Source organism: Emys orbicularis, chromosome 9 (assembly GCF_028017835.1).
Source record: "Emys orbicularis isolate rEmyOrb1 chromosome 9, rEmyOrb1.hap1, whole genome shotgun sequence".
NCBI lineage: Eukaryota > Metazoa > Chordata > Testudines > Emydidae > Emys > Emys orbicularis.
The window spans coordinates 43,002,277-43,026,395 of record NC_088691.1 but is presented as its reverse complement, the minus strand read 5'-3'; the positions used below and the strand labels follow the sequence as shown (position 1 = coordinate 43,026,395).

Sequence of the window (24,119 nt, the reverse complement as noted above, 5' to 3'; positions counted from 1 at the left end):
TACCCCTACTGCTTCCTGTCCCCCTCAAACAGCACATTCCCCCTCCATCGTCCCCAGGCCATTCCCTCCTTCCTGCCCTAAAAGCTGCCCTCTTCATCCCCCCACAAAAATTCCTCCCATCTTCTGTTTGCTCCCCCTCCCAAATATTCCTCTGCTCCCAATGTCTCTCTGAGGCATGCACCTACAGTGCCCCCCTCACTCAGCCCTCCTGACTCCATTCCTCTCAAGGTACATCTACACTGCAATAAAACATCTGTGGCTGGCCATGTCAGCTGACTTAGGCTTGCGGAGCTCGGGCTGCGGGGCTATAAAACTGCAGTATAGATGTCTGAGCATGGGCTGGAGCCCAGGCTCTGGTACCCATTCCCTCTCCAACTCCTTCCACAAACCCATTCCAAACTACCTTCCTGGATGTTGTCTGTTCCTGCATGCATGCACCTGTTACTGTCTGCCTATGCCTACGTGCGTGTGCACCTGACAGTGTCTATGTGCACCTGTGTGAAGCATGCTTGTGCCTGTGAGTTTGGCTGTGTATGCATACGTAGACTGTGTTTGTGCCTGTATTTGTGTATGTGCGGGCATCTGTGACTCTGTGTATACATTCATAGATTTCTAGATTCCAAGGCCAGAAGGGACCACTGTGATCATCTAGTCTGACCGCCTGGATAACATAGGCCAGAGAACTTCTCCCAGATTATTCCTAGAAAAACATCCAAACTTAATTTAAAAATTGCCAGTGATAGAGAATCAACCATGACCATTGTTAAATTGTTCCAATGGTTAATTTCTCTCGCCATTAAAAATGTATGCTTTATTTCCAGTCTGAATTTGTCTAACTTTAACTTCCAGGCATTGGATTGTGTTTTACCTTTCTGTACTAGATTGGACAGCCCATTATTAAATATTTGTTCCTTGTGTAAATACTTACAGACTGTGATCAAGTCACTCTTTAACCTTCTCTTTGTTAAACTAAATAGATTGAACTCCTTGAGACTATTACTATAAGGTATGTTTGCTTAATCATTCTTGTGGCTTTTGTCTGACCCCTCTCCAATTTATCAACATCCATCTTGAATTGTCAGTACCAGAACTGGACACAGGATTCCAGCATCGACCGGCCGCACCAGTGCTAATTAGGAGGTAAAATAACCTCTCTGCTCCTACTCAAGATTCCCCTGTTTATGCATCCCAGGATCGCATTAGCCCTTTTGGTCACAGCATAGCACTAGGAGCTCATGTTCAGCTGATTATGCACCACGACCCCCCAAATCTTTTTCAGAGTCATTGCTTCCCAGGATAGAATCCCCCATCACGTAGAGATGCCTACAATCTTTGTGTAGATGGATACACTTACATTTAGCTGTTTTAGAACACACATTGTTTGCTTCTGCCCATCTTACTAAGTGATCCAGATCGCTCTGTGTCAGTGACCTGTCCTCTTCATTATTTACCACCCACCCCAATCTTTGTGCCATTTGGAAATTTTATCAGTGATGATTTTATGTTATCTTCCAGGGCATTAATAAAAATGTTAAATAGCGTAGGGCCAGGAACTGATCTCTGCAGGACCCCACCTGTAACACACCCGCTCGATGACGATTCCTTGTTTACAATTCATTTTGAGACCTATCAATTAGCTAGCTTTTAATCCATTTAATTTGTGTCGAGTTAATTTGATATTGTTTTAGTTTTTTAATCAAAATGTCATATGGTAGAAATCAAATGCCTTACAGAAGTCTAAGTATATTAACTCTTACCTTTACCATTCAAATTTGTAATTTTCATCAAAAAAAGATATCACCTTAGTTTGACAGGATCTATTTTCCATAAATCCATGTTGATTGGCATTAATTATAGTACCCTCCTTGAATTCTTTATTAATCAAGTCCCACATCAGCTGCTCCATTGTCTTGCCTGGGATCGATGTCAGGCTGACAGGCCTATAATTACCCAGCTCATCCCATTTACCCATGCACCAGTGCCTGTGTCTGCTTGTGTCTATGTGTTGTGAGACTCATAGGCCAGTTAGCTCAGGTATTTTTAGGTTGACAGGCTGCTATCCACCCAGGGCCTCAAAGATTCTCAACCCGTATGGCTTACTAAAAGAAATGTGACTGCATCAATTTTATACACTTTATTAAAATGCTTAAACTAAAATCAGACCAAGAAAACATATCACCAAACCTAAGCTATTATTAATAAATATTAAATTAACTTAAAAATAAAGCAGCTATCAAATCATGATCAATTCAACAACCCAAACAAGTTAGTCTCTATATTGGATTGGTGTGCAAGCATCAAATTAGTTAAATCATCACATTAATAACAAAAACAATCAATGCTTATAAAGTCGACAAAAGAATCTGAGAGATGGCTGTCCACTTGGTTATAAATTCCAACTAAAGAATTTCACCAATGTCAATGAAATCTATAACTTAAAGCTGGTTCAGCCTCTTAATATTGAAACCAAATTATTATCTAATGTCCAAACCACAACTTCAAAGCCAATTATAAGGATTCGTTTTTAGACTTAAGTTCTCCCCTCCATACCCCCCCCCCCACTTCTCCCAAAATGTTATAATACAGACTTTAGCAGCATACTTGTGAAAAGCAGAAGTTTGACGATTATTTACCAGAAATTACAGATGACCACCTCAAGTTTCTCAGGACCTTTCGACACAGAACACACTTTCATGAGCGTGTTTGTGAGACAATATTTAGGGCTGTTGAAAGCTGGGAACTTTTCTTTCTGGGGTTTTCCCTGTGTGGGCTTTATGGGTGATTAAACACAGGCATACAGTCACATGTCCACCTTCACACTCTAAAAATAAAGAAAATTAAAATGCTGGGATGTCTCCCAGTTAATAAGAAACAAAAGATTTTTTTTTTTAAAGAAAAGAAAAATAAGATTGATCACTGGGGTTCCAAACCTCCAGCTCTCACTGTCTTCTGGAATCTCCTAGAGCAGGAGCTGAAGCTGCAGTCAAGGAGCCAGAGAGTGATGATCTGCTGGCTGAGTGCTCCTGGCTAGTAGGCCTTCTTCGGAGTACGGAGGCTGATCCAAGGCTGGCGTTGCCTGGCTGTTGATGCCATAACTTCCTCTCCCCAAGGAGGCCAGTCATGGATGTTCAGCAAGGTTAGCCTGCTTTTAGGGAGCTTGTTGACTGGAAAGGTAATGCTCCTTGGACTTCCCTTGGTTCTTCTGGTATATAAATTCCGCTTGCTGCACCTCTCCTTCTGGTCTTCGGACAAACCAGAAGCAAGGCCCAGTTTGACACCATGTGAGCTGGTCTAGTCAAGTTTGAATTAGGACAGCGTTAGCAAGCATCAATTGGGAAAGTCCAACTTAGCCAGCAATCTAAAAAATATCTGGTGGTTGCTTATCACAGAGACTGTTGGTCTCAGACTCTCCCGAAATACTGAAAATTCAGACAGGTGAGACAACTTTTGATTTTATTGAGTGAAAGTTCAATATACAAACATTTATAAAAATAGCTAACAGGAAAACCCTAGCAACAGAACCAGTCGCTGAACAATAAATTAATTCATCAGCAAAATTAAAATGAATTCATACTTAAGATAAATTTAGTCATCTACAGTTTCTTCTCCGTTATTCTAAAAAACAGACAAATGCTCTGATTCTTCTTGCAAACAAGGCAATGACAGGAAAGTGTCTATTTTGGAACTGGTCTCTAGGTCAAACAGCTTGTCATCTGAAATCTATATAGTGACAGAAACAAGAATAGCTCATCAAGATGAAATCCATTTTAAATATGTGTATTTTATATAAAGTCTGTATGCCTATACAAGCTATTCTCCTTGCAGTATACATGCAGCGGGGCCTGTGTGTTTGCCTAGGCCTGTGTCTGCCTCTCAGTTTGTGTGTGTGTGTATGCACGCACGTGTGTCAGCACTGCATGCGCACGTCTGGCTCTGTATTTGTGTATGCATATGTCTTTGGGTGTATTTGTCTGTAGTCATCGCTGCCGCCTTGCTGGTTAAAGTGGGGGTGCTTGGTGGGTGAGCCCGACCCCTGGACCGCGGTGGGATGGAGTGGGAAAGTTCAATGGTCCAAAAAGTGCTGACCAGCACCACAACATCAAAGATAAAAACAGTCAAGCAGGCTAGCCAGTAAGGGGTAGCAGCAAGCTTTGCCAGTGCCCCATACGAGCTGTGCCATCTGACTGAGCCTGCCCAGTTGGAGGAGACAGCCCACTGCTTGGAGCCACTCCTGACAGCCTTTCTGAAACTTGCTTGAAGGTCAGAGTGGTTTGAAAGGTCACCCACAGTTTCTCTTTTCTCCTAGAAGCACAGACAGTGATACATCTACAGAGAAGCATCCTCGCTCCCTACTGGCCAGCCAAAACTGCATGCTGGCAAGCGATCAGGTTTCCTCGCATCTGTACAGCCACGTCTCATTCCTAAACCTGCATATTGAGAATAGGCAGACCCAGGGCAGCCCAAGCTCCAACCTCACTTTTAATACATACCAAACGGGGCAACTTGTCCACCACAAAAAGAGAGACTTGGGCACCCAGGAAAGAGTAGGGACATCTTGGGAAGCATAAATCTCTGAGGGGACTTCTCCATTCGCAGTTATCAGCCTTCTAATTCATATCAGTGCAGCTCCCCAGGTGGGAGGCACTAGTATAAACTGCACAGATGTTTCACTGCCATATAGCAGAGCTAGACCAGATAGTGCTAAACATGTAGGAGCCCTGTCTACATTAGTACTCTCACTGTTGCTGCCCCAGGGAATTACATTCTGATTTTTGCCAATGTAGACAAGACCTAAGGATACATTACGCTGAATTCCTGCCTGGCCTCGCCAATGATTAGCAAGAACATACAGAACCTGTAGAGTTATTTAAAGGGTCTTCTGTAAAATTCTTGTTTGTTAAAGTCTGCTGGAGAGTTAGCATATCACAAAGCTCTGTGCGTGTGTGTGTGTTCAGGAGGCAGTGTGCGCGCAATGGCAGGGAAAGCACAGTTTGTGTGTCTGTGAGGCATGATGGCAGTGTGTGCCTGCTGCTGGTAGCAAGCCTAAAAAGCCCTGGTGCTGCATTTTCATCTATCAAGAAACCTAAGCTGGTGCAGAATATGGCACCTGTTTGCTAATGTAAGCAGTGCATCTAGTGGCAGCTCACGTTTCCTGCACTCCAGGATCTGCCTGTTGGTTTCTGGGTGGAGTTTAAGGTGTTGGTTTTGGCCTATAAAGCCCTGACCTGCTTGGAGCTGCCTACCTGAAAGGCATCGCTGCCCATGCTGTGCTGCCACTAGCAGAGGCCCTTGAGCTGGACCCTTATAAAAGGAGCGCACTGTCTGCTAGGGCCCCTTTCCTTCAGATCACTCACTGACAAGGTCCCCAGTAGTCCCAACCTGTTGACCTTCCAAGGCATGTTGCAAAGCTCATTGGATGGGATGGGCACAGGGGTAAGCAGAGGCAGCTAAAGCCACGTTCGTCTAGGAGGAAAGTGCACTGGGATTTTCAGCTAGACAGGCCACACAACGTAGGGGGCCGGGGGTTAGACAAGGTTGGGAAGGAGAAGTGGTGCTGCTCTGGATGGTGCTTTGTAACTCCCAGGTTATTGTGTCTGTAAATGTGTTGTAAGCATCTCCAGAGCTTTGGATGGGAACTCTTTTGGCTGGATTTTCTTTTAAGTCAAAATAAATAAATATATATGCAAACCAAAAATAGTAATTTTAACATTTTATAAAGGCATAGTAGCACCTCTGTGTTAAGATTAGATCCAGTTTTTCATTTGAAGCAAGATTTCAACCTCTTTGTTTTGTATGGAGAATGCAATGTATCTCCCCCAAATTTACAGCTCATGAATTGTGGGTAAAGACTGAATTTTCTGAGCATTTTCAACTACATCTGTTTATGAGTTAATTACAAATTAATAATAATTAAAATGGAAACTTTGAGATTTTTTCAGACTTTGCCCTTTTTTCATAACCCTTTTGCTAACAAATGGCGGGTTTGTGTCATTCACAATTTCCATCTAATTAAAACTCATTGCCAATTATCCTCAAATATATATTTATAGTAATTAGACTGGAATAAAAGGTAACATTTCCCCCCCTCTATTTTCCTTATAGTCCATTATAGTCACATTTTCCTTTACTCAGAATAGGTACCATTTTCCATAATTTACAGTGGGATTGAAGCAGCCAGTAATGGTGGTTACTACTTCACGGGGTGGGGCGGGGGGGGGAGGGGGGGAGGAGGAAAGTGAGGGGAGACAGAAGGATGGTTCCCCGAGTAAAGATGGCTACCATTTCCCATTTTTAACAATGGAACTGAAGCTGACCGGAGCTGTGCTCAAGAAAAGTGGCCCTCATTTTATTAAAGGCTTTGCTATCATACTTCTCAATCTTCAGACTTGCCAACGTGTGACAGAAGGCACTGGAACGTATGAAAAATGTCTGAAATTGGGAACACTTGTGTTTGTTCACTGTGCCATAATCTACAGAGCATAAAATGTTTAAGGACATTCTGTCTGTTTAATTCATACAAATTCCTTTTTTAACAGGAGTTTTACCATGTGTCACCACCAGGCACTGCACTTCTATATTCTCAGCAACAGTGTTACTACTTGAGCTACAGTAACCTTCTTTGTGGAGCAGCCGCTAGAGCAGACAGACAGACCCCCCCCCCCCCCCTCTCTGTAGACTCCTTGAACTAAGGACTCTGTTTAATTCTCAGCTATCTGAGACGGCTGTGGTCTTGTGGTTCAAGCAGGAATAGGAATAAGACATTTTGGCCTGTATTCCCAGCTCTGGGAGGGAGAGGCATGTGATGTAGTGGGAAGAGCAGCAGTTACAGGCAGCATATTCAGATTCTGTGTGAGGGGCAGTGTGGAAGCAAACTGGCTCGACTTTATTCTTAGCTCTGCTAGAAATGAACTTGTTCAATTTCTCAGTTATCTTATTTGTAAAATGAGGTGGCTGATACTTGATTGCCACATAAAGGCGATGTATGAGCTTATTGCTGAGTAACAAGCTCTGGGAAGTGGAATGGTTGAGCTGTGACTGTGGACCCAGTGAACCTTCCCCGAGAGAAAGGGCATTTCCATAAGGGTGTCTCCTTGTCCTAGTCCCAGGCCTAAACTTAGCCCACAGAAGCCTACCCTTAGTAACCCTAACTCTAGGTTGCGGAGCCCTACTGACCCCAGGTGTAACCCTAGCCTACAGAGGCCTACCATTAGTAACCCTATCCCTATCTTGAGGATCCGTACTGGCCAAAAGCCTACTCCTAGGCCAGGGATCTCTACCCTTAGTCATCCTAACCCTAGTTTGGCGAGCTCTGTTGACCCCAAGCATAGCCCTAGCCTAGAGAGACCTACTCCTCTAGTAACCCTCACTCTAAATTGAGAATCCTTACTGGGCCCAAGCTTAATCCTAGCCTGGGAAACGCTACTGGCCATAGGCCTAATCCCAGCCTAAGAATCCCTACCTTTGGGTCTCTAACCCTAGCCTGGGGAGCCCTACTGGCCCCAGATCTAAACCCAGCCTGCAGAGCCCAACTCTTAGTAAGTCTAACCCTAGGTTGGGAATCCCTACTGACCCGATGCCTATTCTTAGTAACCATAACCCTAGCCCAGGGAGCCCGACTGTAGGGCCCCTACCCTTAGTAATTATAATCCTAACCTGGGGAGCCCAGCTGGCTCCAGGCCTAACTTTAGCACAAGGACCCCTACCCATAATAAACCCAATCCTAGCCCTGGGAATCTTACCCATAGTTACCCAAACCCTAGGGTGGGAAGCCCTACTGACCTGAGGCCTAACCCTAGCCAGAAACCCATACCCTTTGTCACCCTAACCCTGGCCCAGGGAACCCTACCCTGTCACCCTAACTCTAGTCCAGGGATCCCTTTAGGCTCAAGACCTAAACATAAGTTGGAAACCTTTACCCTTGGTAATGTTAACCCTAGCCCGGGGAGGCTTGGTGACCTCAGGCGTAGCCCTAGCCCAGAGGCCTGCTGTTAGTAACACTAACCTTAGCTTGAGGATCCCTCCTGGCCACAGGCCTAATCCTAGCCTGTGGAGCCCTATCCTTAGTAACCCTAACTCTAGTGCTGGGAGCCCTATGGGGCCCAGACCTTACCATAGGCCAGGGATCCCTACACTTGGTAACCTAAGCAGAGGAACACTACCCTTGGTAAGGCTAACCCTAGCCTGGGGAATCATACAGACCCCAGGTGTAACCCTACTCTAGAGAGGCCTACCATTAGTAACCCTAACCCTAGCTGGAGTGTCACTACTGGCTATAGTCCTACTCTTAACCTGGGGATCCCTGGCCTTAATAACCGTAATACTAATTGGGGAAGCCCTACTGACCTGAGGCCTAAATCTAGCTCCTAGGGGCCTATGCTAAGTAACTCTAACCCTAGTCCAGGGTGTCCTACCCTTAGTAAACCTAACCATAGCACCACAAACCCTACTGACCACAGCCTAGTGACCCCTACCCTTGGTAACCCTAACCTGAGCCCAGGGAGCCCTAACCTTAGTAGCTCTAACCGTAGCTCGGGGAGCTGTACTGTTGCCAGGTATGACCCTGGCCTAGAGAGGACTACCATTAGTAGTCTGACCCTATTTTGAGGATCTCTGCTGCCACAGGTGTAATTCTAGACTGGGGATCCCTATCCTTAGAACCCCAATTTTAGGCAAGGAATCCCTAGTGGCCCAAGGCCCCTAGCGGCCCGAGGTCCCTAGTGCAAGTCACATCAGCTGCAGCCTGCCAACCCCCTAACGTTGTCCCACTGCACCAGCAACCTCAGGAGCTGCCTGCCAACACCAACTCTACCACCCAGAGCCAGCCAACTCAGGAGCTGCACGCCAACCCCCTAGGCCTGCCCCCTTTGTGCAAACTGTCTCGTGTCGCCCACCAACCAACTTACCCCAATGCCAAACACAACCCCTCTCAGGAGCTGCCTGCTAGCCCCACTCCCACTGCTCCACAGAAACTGAGCCAACCTTCTAACCTTGCCCCCCAGCACAAGCTACCTCAAGAGATGACTGCCGACCTCCTAGCCCCATCCCCTGTTCAAGCCTAACCTTAGCCTGGGGAGACCTTTCCTTAGGGTACCCCAGCTAGGGTTACTAATAAGTCTCAGGCCTAACTCTACCTCAGGAATCCCTACCCTTAGTAACTTGACCGCTACCCTTAGTCACCAAAACTCTAACCCAAGGATCCCTACCAGCTCAAAGCCTACATATACCCTGGGGACCCCTACCCTTCGTATCCCTAGCCCAGGCGATCTAGCGACCCCACGTGTTGCCTTAATCTGGGGTGGATTCCCCTTAGCAACCCTAACCCTGCATTGAGGCTCCCTAGTGGCCATAGGCCTAATCTTACCCTGGGAATCCCTACCCTTAGTAACACTAACTTTAGCCACAGGAGGCCAACCCTTAGTAACCATAAACCCTAGCCCAGGAACCCCTACCATTAGTAACTCTAACCCCAGCTCGGGGAGCCCTTTAGTAACCCTAGCTGGGAGACCCCAGTGGGTCTCAGGCCTAACCTTAGCATGGAAACACAAGTCTCCCTTCCCCCAAATAAAGTTGCCTCGCCACATCCACAAGGGGGAGAAAGGGGAGATTCATTCCCATCCTGCCAAAATCTTGAACTGCTCCTTGACTGCCCAAAGCCTACCCTATCCCCACACCTTCCCCAGGAGTCAGTATAATCAACTTTTCCCTATGCAGCTGCTAAACTGTTAGCTTTCATCCTGTCAAGAGGGGACAGTGTGGAACTAAAATTAATTAAAAAAAAAATACAATACAAGGCATACTGAAATGATTGCGTTCATTTTCAAGTTTAATTTGATTTAAAAACCCATTCATTTAAAGAAATCTTCCTGTCTGCCTGTATGAGATTGGAGCAGTGTGTGTGGTGCCTGAATTAGTAGGAACATAACAACGTATTCTGGTGCTCTCAAGTGGCAAAAATGCCTAATTACATGAGTGCTTAAAAAGTAAATTCATTTTCAGTTAAATGTGAGAAGCACTTATAAATTACATAAGGAGACTTACGTAAATAAGTTACACATGAAAAAGATTTGATCATCCAGTATTTAATGCTTCTGCATGCACCATCTGTACTGCTGACCTCTCCCTCAGCCTTCCCTCTCCCTTCTTCAGAAATGCATCTACTCTTACAGAACGTGCCATGGGATTTCAAATGTCCATGCAGCGTAGGCAAGACTTCAGTTTTAAGCCCTCATCCCATTATTAAATGGCATGATCATACAGATGGATTTTGAGAGGAAGCAGGTACCAGTGGCCAGGTGTGTACTTTGACCAGTCCCACTGCTGCAGAGGGTGTAAATCAGTGCAGAATTTGCCCCATCCATCCACTATCCTGTAACCTCTATTCACATTCCCCTATACAAGACTGCAACACTTAGAAGATGGAATTTCATCTGCTGTGCAATACAAGTAATGCAGCATGCTGAGTTTCTAGATGTTCATGTTGCACTCTCTCCATCAGCTGCACTGTTAGAATAGTATCACAATCTCTGAAGTACATAGATGGCATGATTCCAGTACATCTTGCTATGCTGCCTAGTCACACGAAGTGTCGACACAGCACAGGATGCATGCACGTACCTAAAAACCAAAACACAGCTGGTTTAAGTTCGTTAAAACATAGCAGCTCTACCCCCCCTCTTTAAAGAAAAAACAATACAGAGCTTTGGATACATTCCAGCCGTGTAACCAAAGAACAGCCCCTATTTCCCACAGAGGTTTCTTGTATATATTGCTGTAGTCCTCCAGTAAACCTTACTTGCTAGAGTTTATTTCCATCAAATCTCCCTCTTAATGGGTGAGAAGTGCAGGGGAAATCAGCGCTCACACAAAGCTGTGAGCAGGCCCATCAGGAAGGCAGCGAAGGAGAGGCACAGTTTATCCTTCTAATTACTCCTGAGCTTGTCTTCTGTGGAATCACTAGGCAGGGTCACTGTCAGACACTGCTCTGGGTACTCGCCTGTCCAGGGCCGCCCGGGGGGAGGCGGGCAAGTGGGGCAATTTGCCTCAGGCCCCGGGCCTCGCAGGGGCCCCCACGAGAGTTTTTCGGGGCCCCTGGAGCGGGGTCCTTCACTCGCTCCGGGGGCCCCGGAAAACTCTCGCGGGGCCCGGGCCCCCGGAGCTTCTTCCGCTCCGGGTCTTCCCCGGCAGTTTGGCGGCGGCGGGTCCTTCCGCCCCGGGACCCTGCCGCCGAAGACCCCAGGCCCCCTGAATCCTCTGGGCGGCCCTGCGCATGTCTGGAATGAGTCCCCTGGCCTCTCTGGTGATCCATCTGTTAAAAGGGTGGTGGCAGGGGGCACAGGCAGGAAAGACGCTTCTCGCACGACAGCGGAGGGTAGAGAGTGCAGCTTCCCTGGTGGCTGTCCTTCCGCCTACATGCCCACAGAATGCAGCAGTAGGATTTCTGCTGCAATGAAGCAGGCTTCCGTTTATTTCATTTACCTTCTTGTATCTGAGCTTCTCTCCATGCCCTGATGGAAGCAACCCTTAAACACCGAAACCCACAGAGAGAACCGGGCTAGGCTGCCTTCGGGGCGCCCCGCTCGCAGCCCCACATGATGGGGGGCAGGAAGGAGACTGCCCCAGAGCACGGCAATGCTGTTCCCAGAACGAGCTGTGCAGGCACAGGGGGCACCTCACCGCCAGCCCAGGCCGATCGGCGCTCCCCAGGGCTGAACTCGCAGCCCCGCCACCACTCGTTCCCGGCCGCTAGACTCTCCCGGGAGCCCCAAGGGCTTCCCTAACGTGCGTCACCGCCGCCTCAGCCAGTCAGCGCCTCTTATGGCGCCCCGCCTACTCCGTACCTCGGCCAATCGCCATGCAGAGTGGTCTCCGCCTTTCGTTGCCATAGTACCGGCAGGGACGGGATTAGCCAATGGGGTGGGGTGAGATTGTTGTCGGCTTGCTGCCCCTGCCGCGAGCGGGCGGGATGGTGAGTAGCGCTGGGAAGATACGGGACCCTGCCCCAGGTCCCTAGAGTGCGTCCCCTTCCGCCCATTAGGTCTGCTGCCTCGCCCAGTGCCTCCCCCCGTTCAGCCCCATTCCGCCCCTTCCCCCACAGCCCCGCCCCATTCCACCCTTCCCCCACGGCCCCGCACGATTCTGCCCTACCCTGCAGCCCTGCCCCTTCCTTCGTGGCCCTGCCCCCGTTCAACCCACAGCCCTGCCCCTTCCCTCGTGGCCCTGCCTCCGTTCCACCCACAGCCCCACCCTTTCCCACCCCTTTCTGCCCTTCTGCACCATTCTGCCCTTCCCCCGTGGCCCCATCCCCGCTTGCTCCTTGAGCGACAGAGGGAGGGGGATGGAGCGAGCAGGGGCGGAGTCTTGGGGCAGGGGCGGGGCTGGGAGTGGGGCAGCGGTGTTCAGTTTTGTGCTATTGGGAAGTTTGCAACCCTAGTGGAAGGAGATTTTTCCGGGTGCCCCAAATTGGCACGGGCTCCATGGCCCATGTGGTAATCTGTCACTGAGCCTGCCTCTGACTCGGATTGGAGCCAGGGCCGAATTAACTTTTTGTGGGCCCGGTGCCAAACATATTTGTGGGCCCCCCGGGGAATGATTGTAAAAGGGGCCGGGGGCAAAAGCACAGTGGGGCAGGAGCTAGGGTTGGTCCCTGGAGCAAGGGAGGGGCCAGGGGTAAACTGCAAGCGCAGCAGGGCTGGGGAGGGGGTAAACAGGATCTCCCCCGCCCCTGCCCACATAGAGCAGGTACCTACCTGGTTCTAGCCCATTCTTTTCGTCTCTCTCTGCACTGAGCTGCCCCTCCTCCCGCAGCAGCAGGACAGGTCTCTTCCAGCTCTCTGGGGTGCGTGTTGGGAGTGGGAGGAGCGGAGACTAATGTGGCTAACCGGACACTCAGGTCCCGTTTTCTACTGGAGTTTTCAGTCTAAAACCGGATACCTGGCAACAGGGCTGCCAGGAAAGCCTGGGGGAGGCGGAGAAGCAATAATATTTAAGCGGGGGTGGGAAGCAAGTGGTGGGTGGGCTAGGGAGTGGAGAGGAGCTAGTGGGCAGAGCCATGTCTGCTGCACTGCCCAGGTAGGTTGGAGACTGTGGGGATCAGTCAACATAGTATCCCCAGCCCAGGTGAAGTGACAGCCAGTGGTGGATTTAGAACTAGTGGGGCCCCCTGGCCCTGTGCTCAGCTTCATTTTTGGGGCCCCTCCTTGGGACCCAGCCAAGAAAAAGAACATTCTCTCTTATCTCCCCCTGCCCCCATTTTTCATTCTTTTTTCTTCATCCTCCTCCTATAAGTAATAGCAAGTAAATGAAAATAAAGTGAGGTACCTTGATTGTTCTTGAGTCTAACTTATTTTTCCACAGACCACTTGAAAATCGCAGAGGGTCTCAACGGACCACTTAATGATCTTTCCAAATATTGTTTGTACCGTTAGCTAACTATTGTAAAGCGCTTTGGATAAGAGCGCTTTATTAAAAAAATGTAAAAAAACGTTGGGGGGCAGGGTCTGGCCAGGAGCTAGGGTGACGGAGGGGGCTCAGGGTTGGGGCAGGAGATTGGGGTGTGGAGCGCTTAGCTGGGGCAGCTCCTGTTTGGTGTGAGGGGTGCAGGTGGGAATGGGGTGTGTATGTGTGCAGGAGCTCCTGTTTGGTGCTCAGGGTGGGGATGGGGATGTGGGGGGGGGTGCAGGAATCAGGGCTGGGGAGGTGTGTGCGGGGTGCAGGAGTCAGGGCAGGGGAGGTGTGAGGGGGTGCAGGAGTCAGGGCAGGGGGCTGGGAGTTTGGGGGAGTGCAGGAGTCAGGGCAGGGGGCTGTGTGTGTGTGAGGGAGGTGCTGGGAGTGTGTGGGGGGGTGCAGGAGTCAGGGTGGGCAGAGGGCTGGAGGTGTGGGCTGGGGTCATGGGGATGTTCATGGCAGGGAGCTGGAGGGGGTATGCCCCAATTCCAGCCCCTTCCCGAAGGCCCCACCCCGCCTCTTCTCCTCCTTGGAGCGGCGAGCGTGCTGAGGCTCCGCTCTTCCCCCTCCCTCCTGCCAGCAAACAGCTGATCGGCGGCAGGGAGAGGGGGAGGGGAGGGAATGTAGCACCCTCCGGGGAAGAGGCGGGGGAGGAGCTTGGCTGCCGGCAGAGCCTGCCCTGCTGCAGCAGGAGCCGGCAGCATCAAGCTTCTGCCCCCAGAGGAGAGAGCGGGGGTGAGGCGGAGAAGAGCGGGCCAGGCCGAGGCCCCTTTGGACTGTGGGCCCGGCGCCATGGTGCCAGTGGCGCCATGATAAATCCGGTACTGGTTGGAGCCCCAGCCACCCTCCACACACACACACATCGGTCTGACTTGGGTCAGTGATAGGATGAGGGTGACTATATTTCCCAAAGGGAAATCGAGACACCATGTGGTATTTAGGGGTGTCCCCCTCCCCTGTATTGGGCTGGCCTTAGGGGCTTCCCATGCCCCCGTGTGGGGCTGGCCCGAGATGTCTGGCATCGCTGCTCACCCAAGCCCCACCGTGCGGTGCTGGCGTTGTCGCTCACTTCCCCTCCGAACATTCTTCCACACCTCACTAGGGGGGCACGCCCCACTTTTTTGGCAAAAATTGGCATTTGTCCTGTTTGCTCTTTCCAACTGATCATCACTTGGCAAGAGCAAATGGGACAAATGCCCAGTTTTGCCAAAAAAAATCAGGACGTCCGGGACAGGGCTTAAAAAGGGAACTGTGCCAGCCAAAACAGGATGTATGGTCACTGTAGTCGGTGAGCACTCTGGGAGGCATGGATCAGCGTTCACCTCGTGCTCCCCATCAGTACGCGGCCCAAGCTGGGGGGAAGCTAATGATCCAAACAGTGGACCAAATTCGGTGAATCCTGGTCACATGCCACCTGAGGCATGTTGCGCATACACTAAGAAGTGAGCAGTCTAGACTTGGGTCCTAGGCCCTGCTAGTGGGGGTAGGTCAGGGCCAAAGTCTCCCTGAGACTCGGGTCCAAGCCTTGCCATTTTGCAGTGTGGATGCAACTCAAGAGGCAGATCCGAGTCAGAAGGTCTGCGTAGTGCAGTATGGACGCATTAGCATGGCTGTGAGACCCGAGTCCAGTAATTCTAAGCCCAGTTTACAATGCAGTGTGGATGCTCAAGTGTGGGCTTGGAAACACTGATCCAGATTTATATAATGCAGTGTAGACATACCGTGGGAGGTGCCCTTTGTGAGACAGGGTGGGGCAGGCAGGCTGGGTCCCTAATGCTAGTGATCCACCTGGTCTCTTGTTCTACTAATGTTTCCAAGGCTTCCAGCCCCAAGAAAGTGATGGAAGGGGCAGTGACCCGGAAGAAGAAGGTGGCACCCAAGTTGGTACTCACTGAAGAACAGAAACAGCAGTTGCGAGAGGCCTTTGATTTGCTTGATACCGATGGCACTGGTACTGTCGATGTGAAGGACTTGAAGGCAAGCAAGAAATCACAAATACACTGTGTACTTGTTGCAAAAAGGCCTAGACCAGCAGATGGTAAAACAGGTCTAGTGCTGTAGCTTTCAATGCTAAAAACTTGTGTGTTCTAGAAAACTCAGGGGTTTGGGTAAGAGGGGGTTTCCTCCAGCTCCATTCTTCTCACCTGACTGCTCACTGGCTACCCTGCCAGCTGCCCCTTTCTTCTCCAACATCACTCTTTGGGGTATAGCTGACCAGACAAATCAGGGACATGGATCCAGAAACTCAGTTTTGTGGTTGTGGGTAAGAGTTTAAGAAATCTCCTTCCACTGTCATGCAAACCACTTTGTTTCATATCCAAATTAAAGATCTCTTCTGTCGCATTCACATTTGCTGCACCAAGATAATGTAGTCTATATAGCAGGAACTTTCATAGAATCATTGGATATCAGTGTTGGAAGGGACCTCAGGGGGTCATCTAGTCCAACCCCCTGCTCAAAGCAGGACCAATCCCCAACTTTATTCTGAGGTTCCCAGAAACCAGGTACTACTGCATAATATACTTTGTGTGATTCTTTACAACTAAGGGGTAATACTGCAGTAAAAATGAAACACACATTCTTTATCTCTATGTATATAACCCGTAGTGGTGAAATAAATATTTCCCTAATCGTCTATAATTGGTAGGTGTTTGAGGGGACTAGGTGCTTCAAAGGCCTAGGAATGGGATGTAGTGCTTTTCACTTCCAGATTGCTGGTTCAAATCCAACCCAAGGCAATAGTGACTGAAAGGCATTGCCATTTGATGGCATACATTTTGTAGAGTGAAATAAATTGTGTAGACGTCTCAGTCCTGGTATCCCAATCACAATAGAAAACCACACCATCAGTGGCATTAATTGATCTTGTTGGCATCTCAGCAGAGGTGCCAGTTTGAATGGACCTTGCAGACTGAACATGCTCAGACCTCTTAGCTGTAGTGCCTCCAGGGAAAGTTTGAGGCACATTGGAAAGGCAGGGCGGTGGAAGTCTGCATTGCTGCAGTCTATTCTGTATCTGTTTCTATGTTCCAGATAAACAGATTCAGCCTTCAGGGCTGTTGATCTGGCATGTTTCACCAACACTAAATTCTGTCTCTCTTTCATACACTATTTAAAGGACATTGTCCACTTAAAAGTCACATTTCTGTCTGAAAATGTGTGACCTACTTTTGTTATATAAATCACCTAAGGTGAGTGTAATTGAACAGATTAGAGAAGGAAAAACATTTTCTTTTATTCCCCCCCCCCCCCCCAATTTGTTTACATAGTGCTTCTGACAACAATTTGGGAATAGTCAGTTTCACTGTTTCCTCTGTCTGGTAAGTCAGTTTCCCCTGTGTGTATCTGGGACTGTCACACAGAAGCAAAGGAGAGAAAAGCATTTTAAACTCTGTGTGTGTGTGTGTGTGTGTGTGTGTGTGTGTGTGTGTTGGGGGGGGGAAGTATTGTGAAACTTCAAAAATTGGCAGAGACACTCAGGGCTTGGTGTAGTATAGTATCATTCATTGGTGCTGTAAACTGGATGCTTTAACTCTGAATGCCAAAAAGCAAATGTATAAGGTCAAAGACATCAGGGGCTTGTCTGGAATAACTGCTCCACATGCCGCGCAGGCCATCTGGGACACCTGCTCTTTGTCAGGTCCGTTGCCTTGCTAGCGTTTATTTGACTTGCAGTAGCACCTTGTGCGTCCATCCCCATTTTTTTTTTCATAGTATGCGATGTGGTTTCAATTGTCTCCCGCTCTTCGCTTCTGTTTGCATTGCCAGCCTATCTTCCATGTTTGCAGGTGTCCATAAGAGCCCTTGGGTATGAACCCAAGAAAGAAGAGATGAAGAAAATTGTATCAGAAGTTGATAAGGAAGGGTCAGGGAAGATCAACTTTGATTCCTTTTTGTATGCGATGACTCAGAAAATGGTATGTAAATCGGGTTAGCCACAAAAGTCCTGGGCATCCTTAATATGGAGGTCTTTAATGGGAATTTAGAGCACTTAGGACCCAAGAGAGTCCAGCATTTCCAATTCAAAATACTAACCAGAATTCAATATTAGAAAGAGAGAGAGGAAGCGCCAGGTTGGCTGCTAAAGACAATCATGAACAAACAAGTGATAAACAAACAAGAACAATTTAACATCCATAGAGAATCCTTATGCAAGACCCTCTGAAACACTTCAGCCTACCTGTTGTGCCATCTCTGACACCTGACCTTTAACTTGGACCACTACCAGGATATTCCTGTCCTGGTCTCTCAGACTCTTGCAACTTTGTTCATGGCTTTTCCTTAAGTAATAAAAGAGAATGACAAATGTAAAATAGTGGCAAAAAATGAACTCTGCAGTGGCCAGGTGCCATTCAAGATATATCCTCTTAGCTTAGATTCTTAATAATGTGCATGAGAAGGGATGTTAGAATGCTGGTGGATCACCTTCACCTTTGCATATTATTGTTCTGCGCTTCTTTGTTAAGTCTGAGCCAGAATCCAGAGAGGACATTCTGAAAGCCTTCAAGCTCTTTGATGACAATGGAACTGGCAAAATCTCTTTCCAAAATCTCAAACGTGTGGCCGGTGAGATTGGGGAAAACCTCACAGATGAGGAGCTGCAGGTTTGTAATGTACATCTTTGCCTTTGCACAATGTTGACATGAGTCTTTGTTTCATGGAAGATTAATTTAATTATTAGAGGAACTGTGCAATGTTCTGAAACATTTTACTTTCCTAGTGGCATCTTCTTGTTGCTACTCTAGTTTGTGGGTGTGTAACACTGACAGACCACAGTCATTGGCGGGCAGGATCAAACCTGGGGCCTCTGGAGCTTAGTGCTCCGAATGAGCTAAAAGTTATATGGCTATTAGCTAAGGCTGTAGAGCAGACTCATTAATCTTTCGCTCTCTAAGTCAGTGGTCTCCAACCTTTTTATGCCCAAGATCACTTTTTGAATTTAAGGACAACCCAGGATCTATCCCGCCCCTTCCCCAGAGCCCTGCCCCACTCACCCCATACCCCACTCTCTCCGTCGCTCACTCTCCCCCACTCTCACTCGCTTTCACGGGCTGGGGCAGAGGATTGAGGTTTGGGAGGGGGTTTGGGGTGCTGGCTCTGGGAGGGGCGGTGCTTGCAGGCAGGAGCAGCAGCGCGCGGAGACCCCTGTCACACCCCCCCCGGGGCTGTGGGGGCATGCTGGCCGCTTCCGGGAGTGGCGTGGGGCCGCGGCAGGCAGGGAGCCTGCCTTAGCGGCAGCCCTGCTACACCAACGGAGATTGCGATTGACTGGGAGAGTCCCGAGGATCGACCAGTCGATCATGATTGACGGGTTGGTGACCACTGCTCTAAGTGGTCTCAGTGCCATTAGATGGGACAGAACACCACACCCAGGAGGTGTGTGGGTTACATACTTCTCCTAGCTGAGGAAGTGTGTCCCGAGCTTCAGAGACTTCCCAGTTCAAATCCTGGACGAGCCCCTACTTATAACACTGACAGACCCCGGTCGTCGGCAGGCAGGATCGAACCTGGGGCCTCTGGAGCTTCGTGCATGAGCCTCTACTGCAGGGGTCTCAAAGTCCCGGCGCGCAGGCCATCTGTGGCCCAAGAACCTCCCCACTGCAGTCTGCATAAACTTTTTAAAAAGTTTTTTCATCCTGCCGGCTGATGGGGGGGGTGCAGGAGGGGAGCAGGCAGGAGAGATTCACATGCCCCTCTCCCCAACTTTGCTCCATTCTGTTGCTCCGGGGACCCTTCCAGGGGTTGCACTCGGCAATGTGTCATTCATCTCGGGCAGTTCGGCTCCCTGCAAACGGTTCCCTATCCCTGCTGTTGCCGGCAGAGCCACGGAGGAGAGAGACCCATACAGCTCCGCTGGTGGCTGTCAGCTGCAGGCACCGCCCCCCCGCAGCTCCCATTGCCTGGGGGAGAGGGCAGAGGCATCATCACTAGTTGCTGGGCAGAGTCAGCCATGGAGGCAGCATCATTAGTTGCCAGGCAGAGTCAGCCGGGGCGACATGAAGCCAAGGGAGTGGGGGAAAAGGGTGGGAAACGGGCTGGGAGATGGTGTGAACACCATCTTCAGTGACATTATTGGCCCGCTGGGAGGATTTGAGGACTGGTACTGGCCCTAAAATAAATTGAGTTTGAGACCCCTGCTCTACTGCATGAGCTAAAAGCCATATGGCTGTTAGCTAAGGCTGTAGAGCAGACTCAATTAGGGTGACCAGATGTCCCGAATTTATAGGGACAGTCCCGATTTTGGGGTCTTTTTCTTATATTGGCTCCTATTACCCCCCACCCCCTGTCCTGATTTTTCACACTTGCTGTCTGATCGCCCTAAGACTCATTAATCCAGGGATGGGCAAACTATGGCCCGCGGGCTGGATACGGCCCACCAGCCGTTTAAATCCAGCCCTCAAGCTCCCACTGGGGAACGAGGTCTGGGGCTGGGAGCAGGGTTGGGGGTCACTACGTGCGGCTCCCAGAAGCAGGGACATGTGCCCCCCTCCGGCTCCTACGCATAGGGGCAGCCAGGGGGCTCCGCTCTGCAGACTGCCCCTGCCCCAAGTGCTGTACCCGTAGCTCCGATGGGCCGGGAACCGCGGCCCATGGGAGCTGCAGGGGCAGAGCCTGTGGACAGGGCAGTGTGCAGCAGAGCTGCCTGGCTGCGCCTCTGCATAGGAGCCGGAGGAGGGACATGCCACTGCTTCAGGGAGCTGCTTGAGGTAAGCACTACCCCGAGCCTGCACCCCTGAGCCACACCCCCAGCGCCTCAACCCCCTGCCCCAGCCCCGATCCCCCTCCCACCCTCCAAACCCCTTGATCCCAGCCTGGAGCACCCTCCTGCACCCTAAAACCCTCATCCCCAGCCCCACCTCAGAGCCTGCACCCCCAGCCAGAGCCCTCGCCCCCCCAGTGCACCAACCCCTTGCCTCAGCCCTGATCCCCCTCCCGCCCTTCGAACCCCTCAATCCCAGCTCTGAGCACCCTCCTACACCCCAAACCCCTCATCCTCAGCCCTGCACCCCCAACCAGAGCGCTCATCCCCACATCCCCCCTCCACCCCAGCCCCCTCCTGCACCCTGAACTCTTCAGTTCTGGCCCCACCCTGGAGCCTGCACCCCCAGCCAGAGCCCTCACCCTCTCCCACACCCCCACCCCAATTTCATGAGCATTCCTTGTCCGCCATACAATTTCTATACCCAGATGTGGCCCTCTGACCAAAATGTTTTCCCACCCCTGCATTAATCGCTCTCTCTCTCTCGGGCTATGTCTACACTGGCAATTGAATGACAAAACTTATCACGACAAGTGCCAATATGAACAGCGCATTGTCTGCAGGAGCACTCTCCTGCTGACAACGCAAACACTGATCATTGAGGGTGGAAGTTTTTTGTCGGCAGGAGAGCCGACAAACAGCGGCTAAACTGCATGAATTTTAGTGGCACGGCTGTGGCGACACAGCCATGTCACTAAAAGCTGTGTAATGTAGTGTGATAAAGTTCCTCCTCAGTCTTGGTGGGTCCTGCGCTTATTGGCAGATTTTCTTGCCTCAGAGATTCACCATGTGGGTTGGGGAACAGCCCAGAGACCTTCCCCTCTGGAAGAACCCACAGTCCAGGTCAATTGGGAGGTTTGGGGGGAACCCGGGCCCACCCTCTACTCCGGGTTCCAGCCCAGGGCCCTGTGGACTGCAGCTGTCTATAGTGCCTCCTGTAACAGCTACATGACAGCTACAACTCCCTGGGCTACTTCCCCATGGCCTCCTCCAAACACCTTCCTTATTCTCACCACAGGACCTTCCTCCTGGTGTCTGATAACGCTTGTGCTCCTCAGTCCTCCAGTAGCACACCCTCTCACTCTCAGCTCCTTGCACCTTTTGCTCCCAGCTCCTCACACTCACACCACAAATTGAAGTGAGCTCCTTTTAAAACCCAGGTGCCCTGATTAGCCTGCCTTAATTGATTCTAGCAGCTTCTTCTTAATTGGCTCCAGGTGTCCTAATTAGCCTGCCTGCCTGAACTGGTTCTAGTAGGTTCCTGATTACTCTAGTGCAGCCCCTGCTCTGGTCACTCAGGGAACAGAAAACTACTCATCCAGTGACCAGTATATTTGCCCTCTACCAGACTCCTGTACCCCACTGGTCTGGGTCTGTCACAGTAGACAAAGCCTAAGTGGTCTCGGTGCCACTAGAATGGGACGGAATAGCACATCCAGGAGGTGTGTGGGTTATAAGTGGGGATAGGGGATTATGAGAGGGGATTTCTGCCTTCATCTGAAACATCAAATATTGGCCAGAGAGGGAGGTAGGATATTGGATTCCACACACAGAGGATCTGCTGTGACAAATTATTTGTTACTTAGTGCAGATAAGCAATAATCATTTTCCTAATAGATGACAAGACTGGAACATCCCTTTCTTACCTTTCTATTTGCTTTAGGAGTCTTTCCTGGAACTCTCCCATTTCCCTATACCTAAAAGGGTCATTCACTTTTTTAGTTCCTATGCAATGAATGGGCAATGCAAAGTGATGTATCATGGCCAGTTATGGTTACATCTCATCTGATGAGAGCATTGTTTCATTTGTAGTATGTGGCTACTCTCATTTGGCTTTGTGATTCTCCTTTTTTGCACCACTTAGACCGTGATAGTCCTTCTCAACTGTATGTATTTATATAAAAATCATCACACGTCATAATGCATTGTAAAGACAGAGCAGTTGGAATTTTACAATTGATCAAACTCCAGGAATTTAGACCAACATGCCTGGACATTAGCAGAACCGGTAGTATATTTTCTCACCATAGAGAGTCTTGTTGATAAAACGATTACAAGAAATCTTTGCTTAATAACAAAATGGATAAGGAAAAATCCCGCTGGCAATCTTTTTTTTCCCTTCTAGTCTGACATTTACAGCCCTTTTCTGGATGAGCACAGAGTTCAACATGTAAAAGGATTCAGTAGCACATACACTATTGCAGCCACTACTTACAGCTTGTAAACTCCGACTCTTCACTGTGTCCTCACCAGTGGCTTAGTGGAGTTGCAGTGCTCTGGATTTACACTGTTGCAATACATCAGGAACTTCTTCCCCAACACTATATTACCCAATATAGCTCGAAATAGGATAAGTGCTTTGAATACTTTGGATGTGAAAGCTGCTTGAATAAAACCCTGTTTGCTTTCCATTCCTCTCCCCTAATCTGCTTTAATGTGCTTCTTCCGGGTGCAGTTTGTCCCTTTGTAGAGATCCAGCACAAGACCTATGCACTGCTTAGGTCCCATTTAAGCCCTATGTTGAGTGCTGCATAGACCTTGTGCTGAAACTCTGTGAAGGGGTGAATTCCATCTTCTCTGAGCCCACCTAATCTGGTCTCTGAATCCTTATTGTCCTGCAGGAAATGATTGATGAAGCAGATGTGGATGGAGATGGGGAAGTGAATGAACAGGAGTTCCTGCGGATTATAAGGATGAACAGCATGTAGCTAGATGTTTCTCTTTTCTTTTTACTCACAGTTTTAAATACAGTTGGTAGGTACATCTGTTTTTTCTCCAGCCTCTCTCCATTCTCCTGGGGTTAAAAAATGGGGGATCACTATCAGAATTTTTCAGAATCATGGTTGCAGTGGGACTGAATTACTGATTTTTAGCTGTCTATATCCTAATGTTGGATTCCATTGCAGAATTTTTAAAGGATCTCAGGTAGCATTCTGGGTGTAGGTCAAATATTGACTTGTTTTTTGATTGTTTTCATGTTCCAATGTGATAACTTCATTCCCCTTTTAATTGCTTCCAAAAAAGGCAGGGGAACAGACTTTCGTGAATAACAGGAAACATTTTTCAAAATGTACTTTTTAAGAAGGAGCCAATCCCAGAGTCCGATCCCAGAAACCCGATCAAAATCTGTTCCTGGCACATACTTAGGCCCTGATCCTGCAATCAGATCCGTGCTGGTGGACCCTGTGCCCCTGCAGAGACCCATTGACTTCAAAGGGCCTTCCTGCAGGGGTCTGTCCATTCAAAGCCAATTGCAGAATGGGTCCTTATTTGTCTATAGCATTCACCTAAAAAGTGAGATGCATGTATCTGAGACTTTTAAGTTGATTTTGATTTAGCCCAGTGTGGGAATTTGAGGTGTTTCACTTTAGCAATGTGAGAGTCCCAGTGCAGTGAATTGGTATAGAAGATGCATTGCAGATGGTGAACTCTGTCATCACCCTTCCTGAAGTACACACTGAGTTGTCATCAGTATTTTATCCCCTGGCCTGATTTTACACTCTGGTTTGGGAAACACTGTTTTCATTTGTTATATCCACTGGCGCTAATTTATTTTCTGTATCCCAATAAAACTTGTTTATAACTTTTTCTCTTCATGGATTAGTTCTCTCCACTGCTTTGGACTCTTCATCCATAGCATGATATTCCACCTAAATGTTTCCCTTTTATAATTTCAGCCCATTGCTGCCTCCACATCCCCACAGGGATTACCCTCAAAAGTTAATTCTGATGGTGTATGGATGAACTTTGGTACTCAAGCCCACTGCATTGTGGAACTCCTGCACCCACTGAGAGCGATTCTGGGGCTAGTGGGAGAGGACTCCTGCTTTCTGTATGCTAGAGAGTGCCTTGGAGAGCAAGGACTGTAGAGGCACAGGGTCTCCATACAGCTCACTCTGGCCACTGCAAGTTCCCT

General features: G+C 49.1%; 1 protein-coding gene across 2 annotated transcripts; it reads left to right on the top strand.

The window, feature by feature from the left end:
* The first annotated feature begins 11,908 nt into the window (after positions 1–11,908).
* Positions 11,909–22,911, top strand: LOC135883629 (uncharacterized). 2 transcript variants are annotated; one of them, XM_065410850.1, is made up of 5 exons: positions 11,909–11,965; positions 15,262–15,420; positions 17,232–17,360; positions 17,910–18,047; positions 22,825–22,911. In XM_065410850.1, the coding sequence occupies exons 1-5, from the start codon at positions 11,909–11,911 to the stop codon at positions 22,909–22,911; spliced, it is 570 nt and encodes a 189-aa protein (XP_065266922.1). The 2 variants fall into 2 exon arrangements, with proteins under 2 accessions (XP_065266922.1, XP_065266921.1); XM_065410849.1 differs by lacking the exon at positions 11,909–11,965 and having other exon boundaries at positions 15,148–15,420.
* Positions 22,912–24,119: the final 1,208 nt, after the last annotated feature.

Excerpts from the sequence above, each read along its gene's own strand:
- LOC135883629 (XM_065410849.1), top strand. The coding sequence starts at position 15,148 with ATGCAGTGTAGACATACCGTGGGAGGTGCCCTTTGTGAGACAGGGTGG. Across the intron at positions 15,421-17,231 it reads TCGATGTGAAGGACTTGAAG|GTGTCCATAAGAGCCCTTGG; the intron begins GCAAGCAAGAAA and ends CCATGTTTGCAG. Across the intron at positions 18,048-22,824 it reads TCACAGATGAGGAGCTGCAG|GAAATGATTGATGAAGCAGA; the intron begins GTTTGTAATGTA and ends ATTGTCCTGCAG.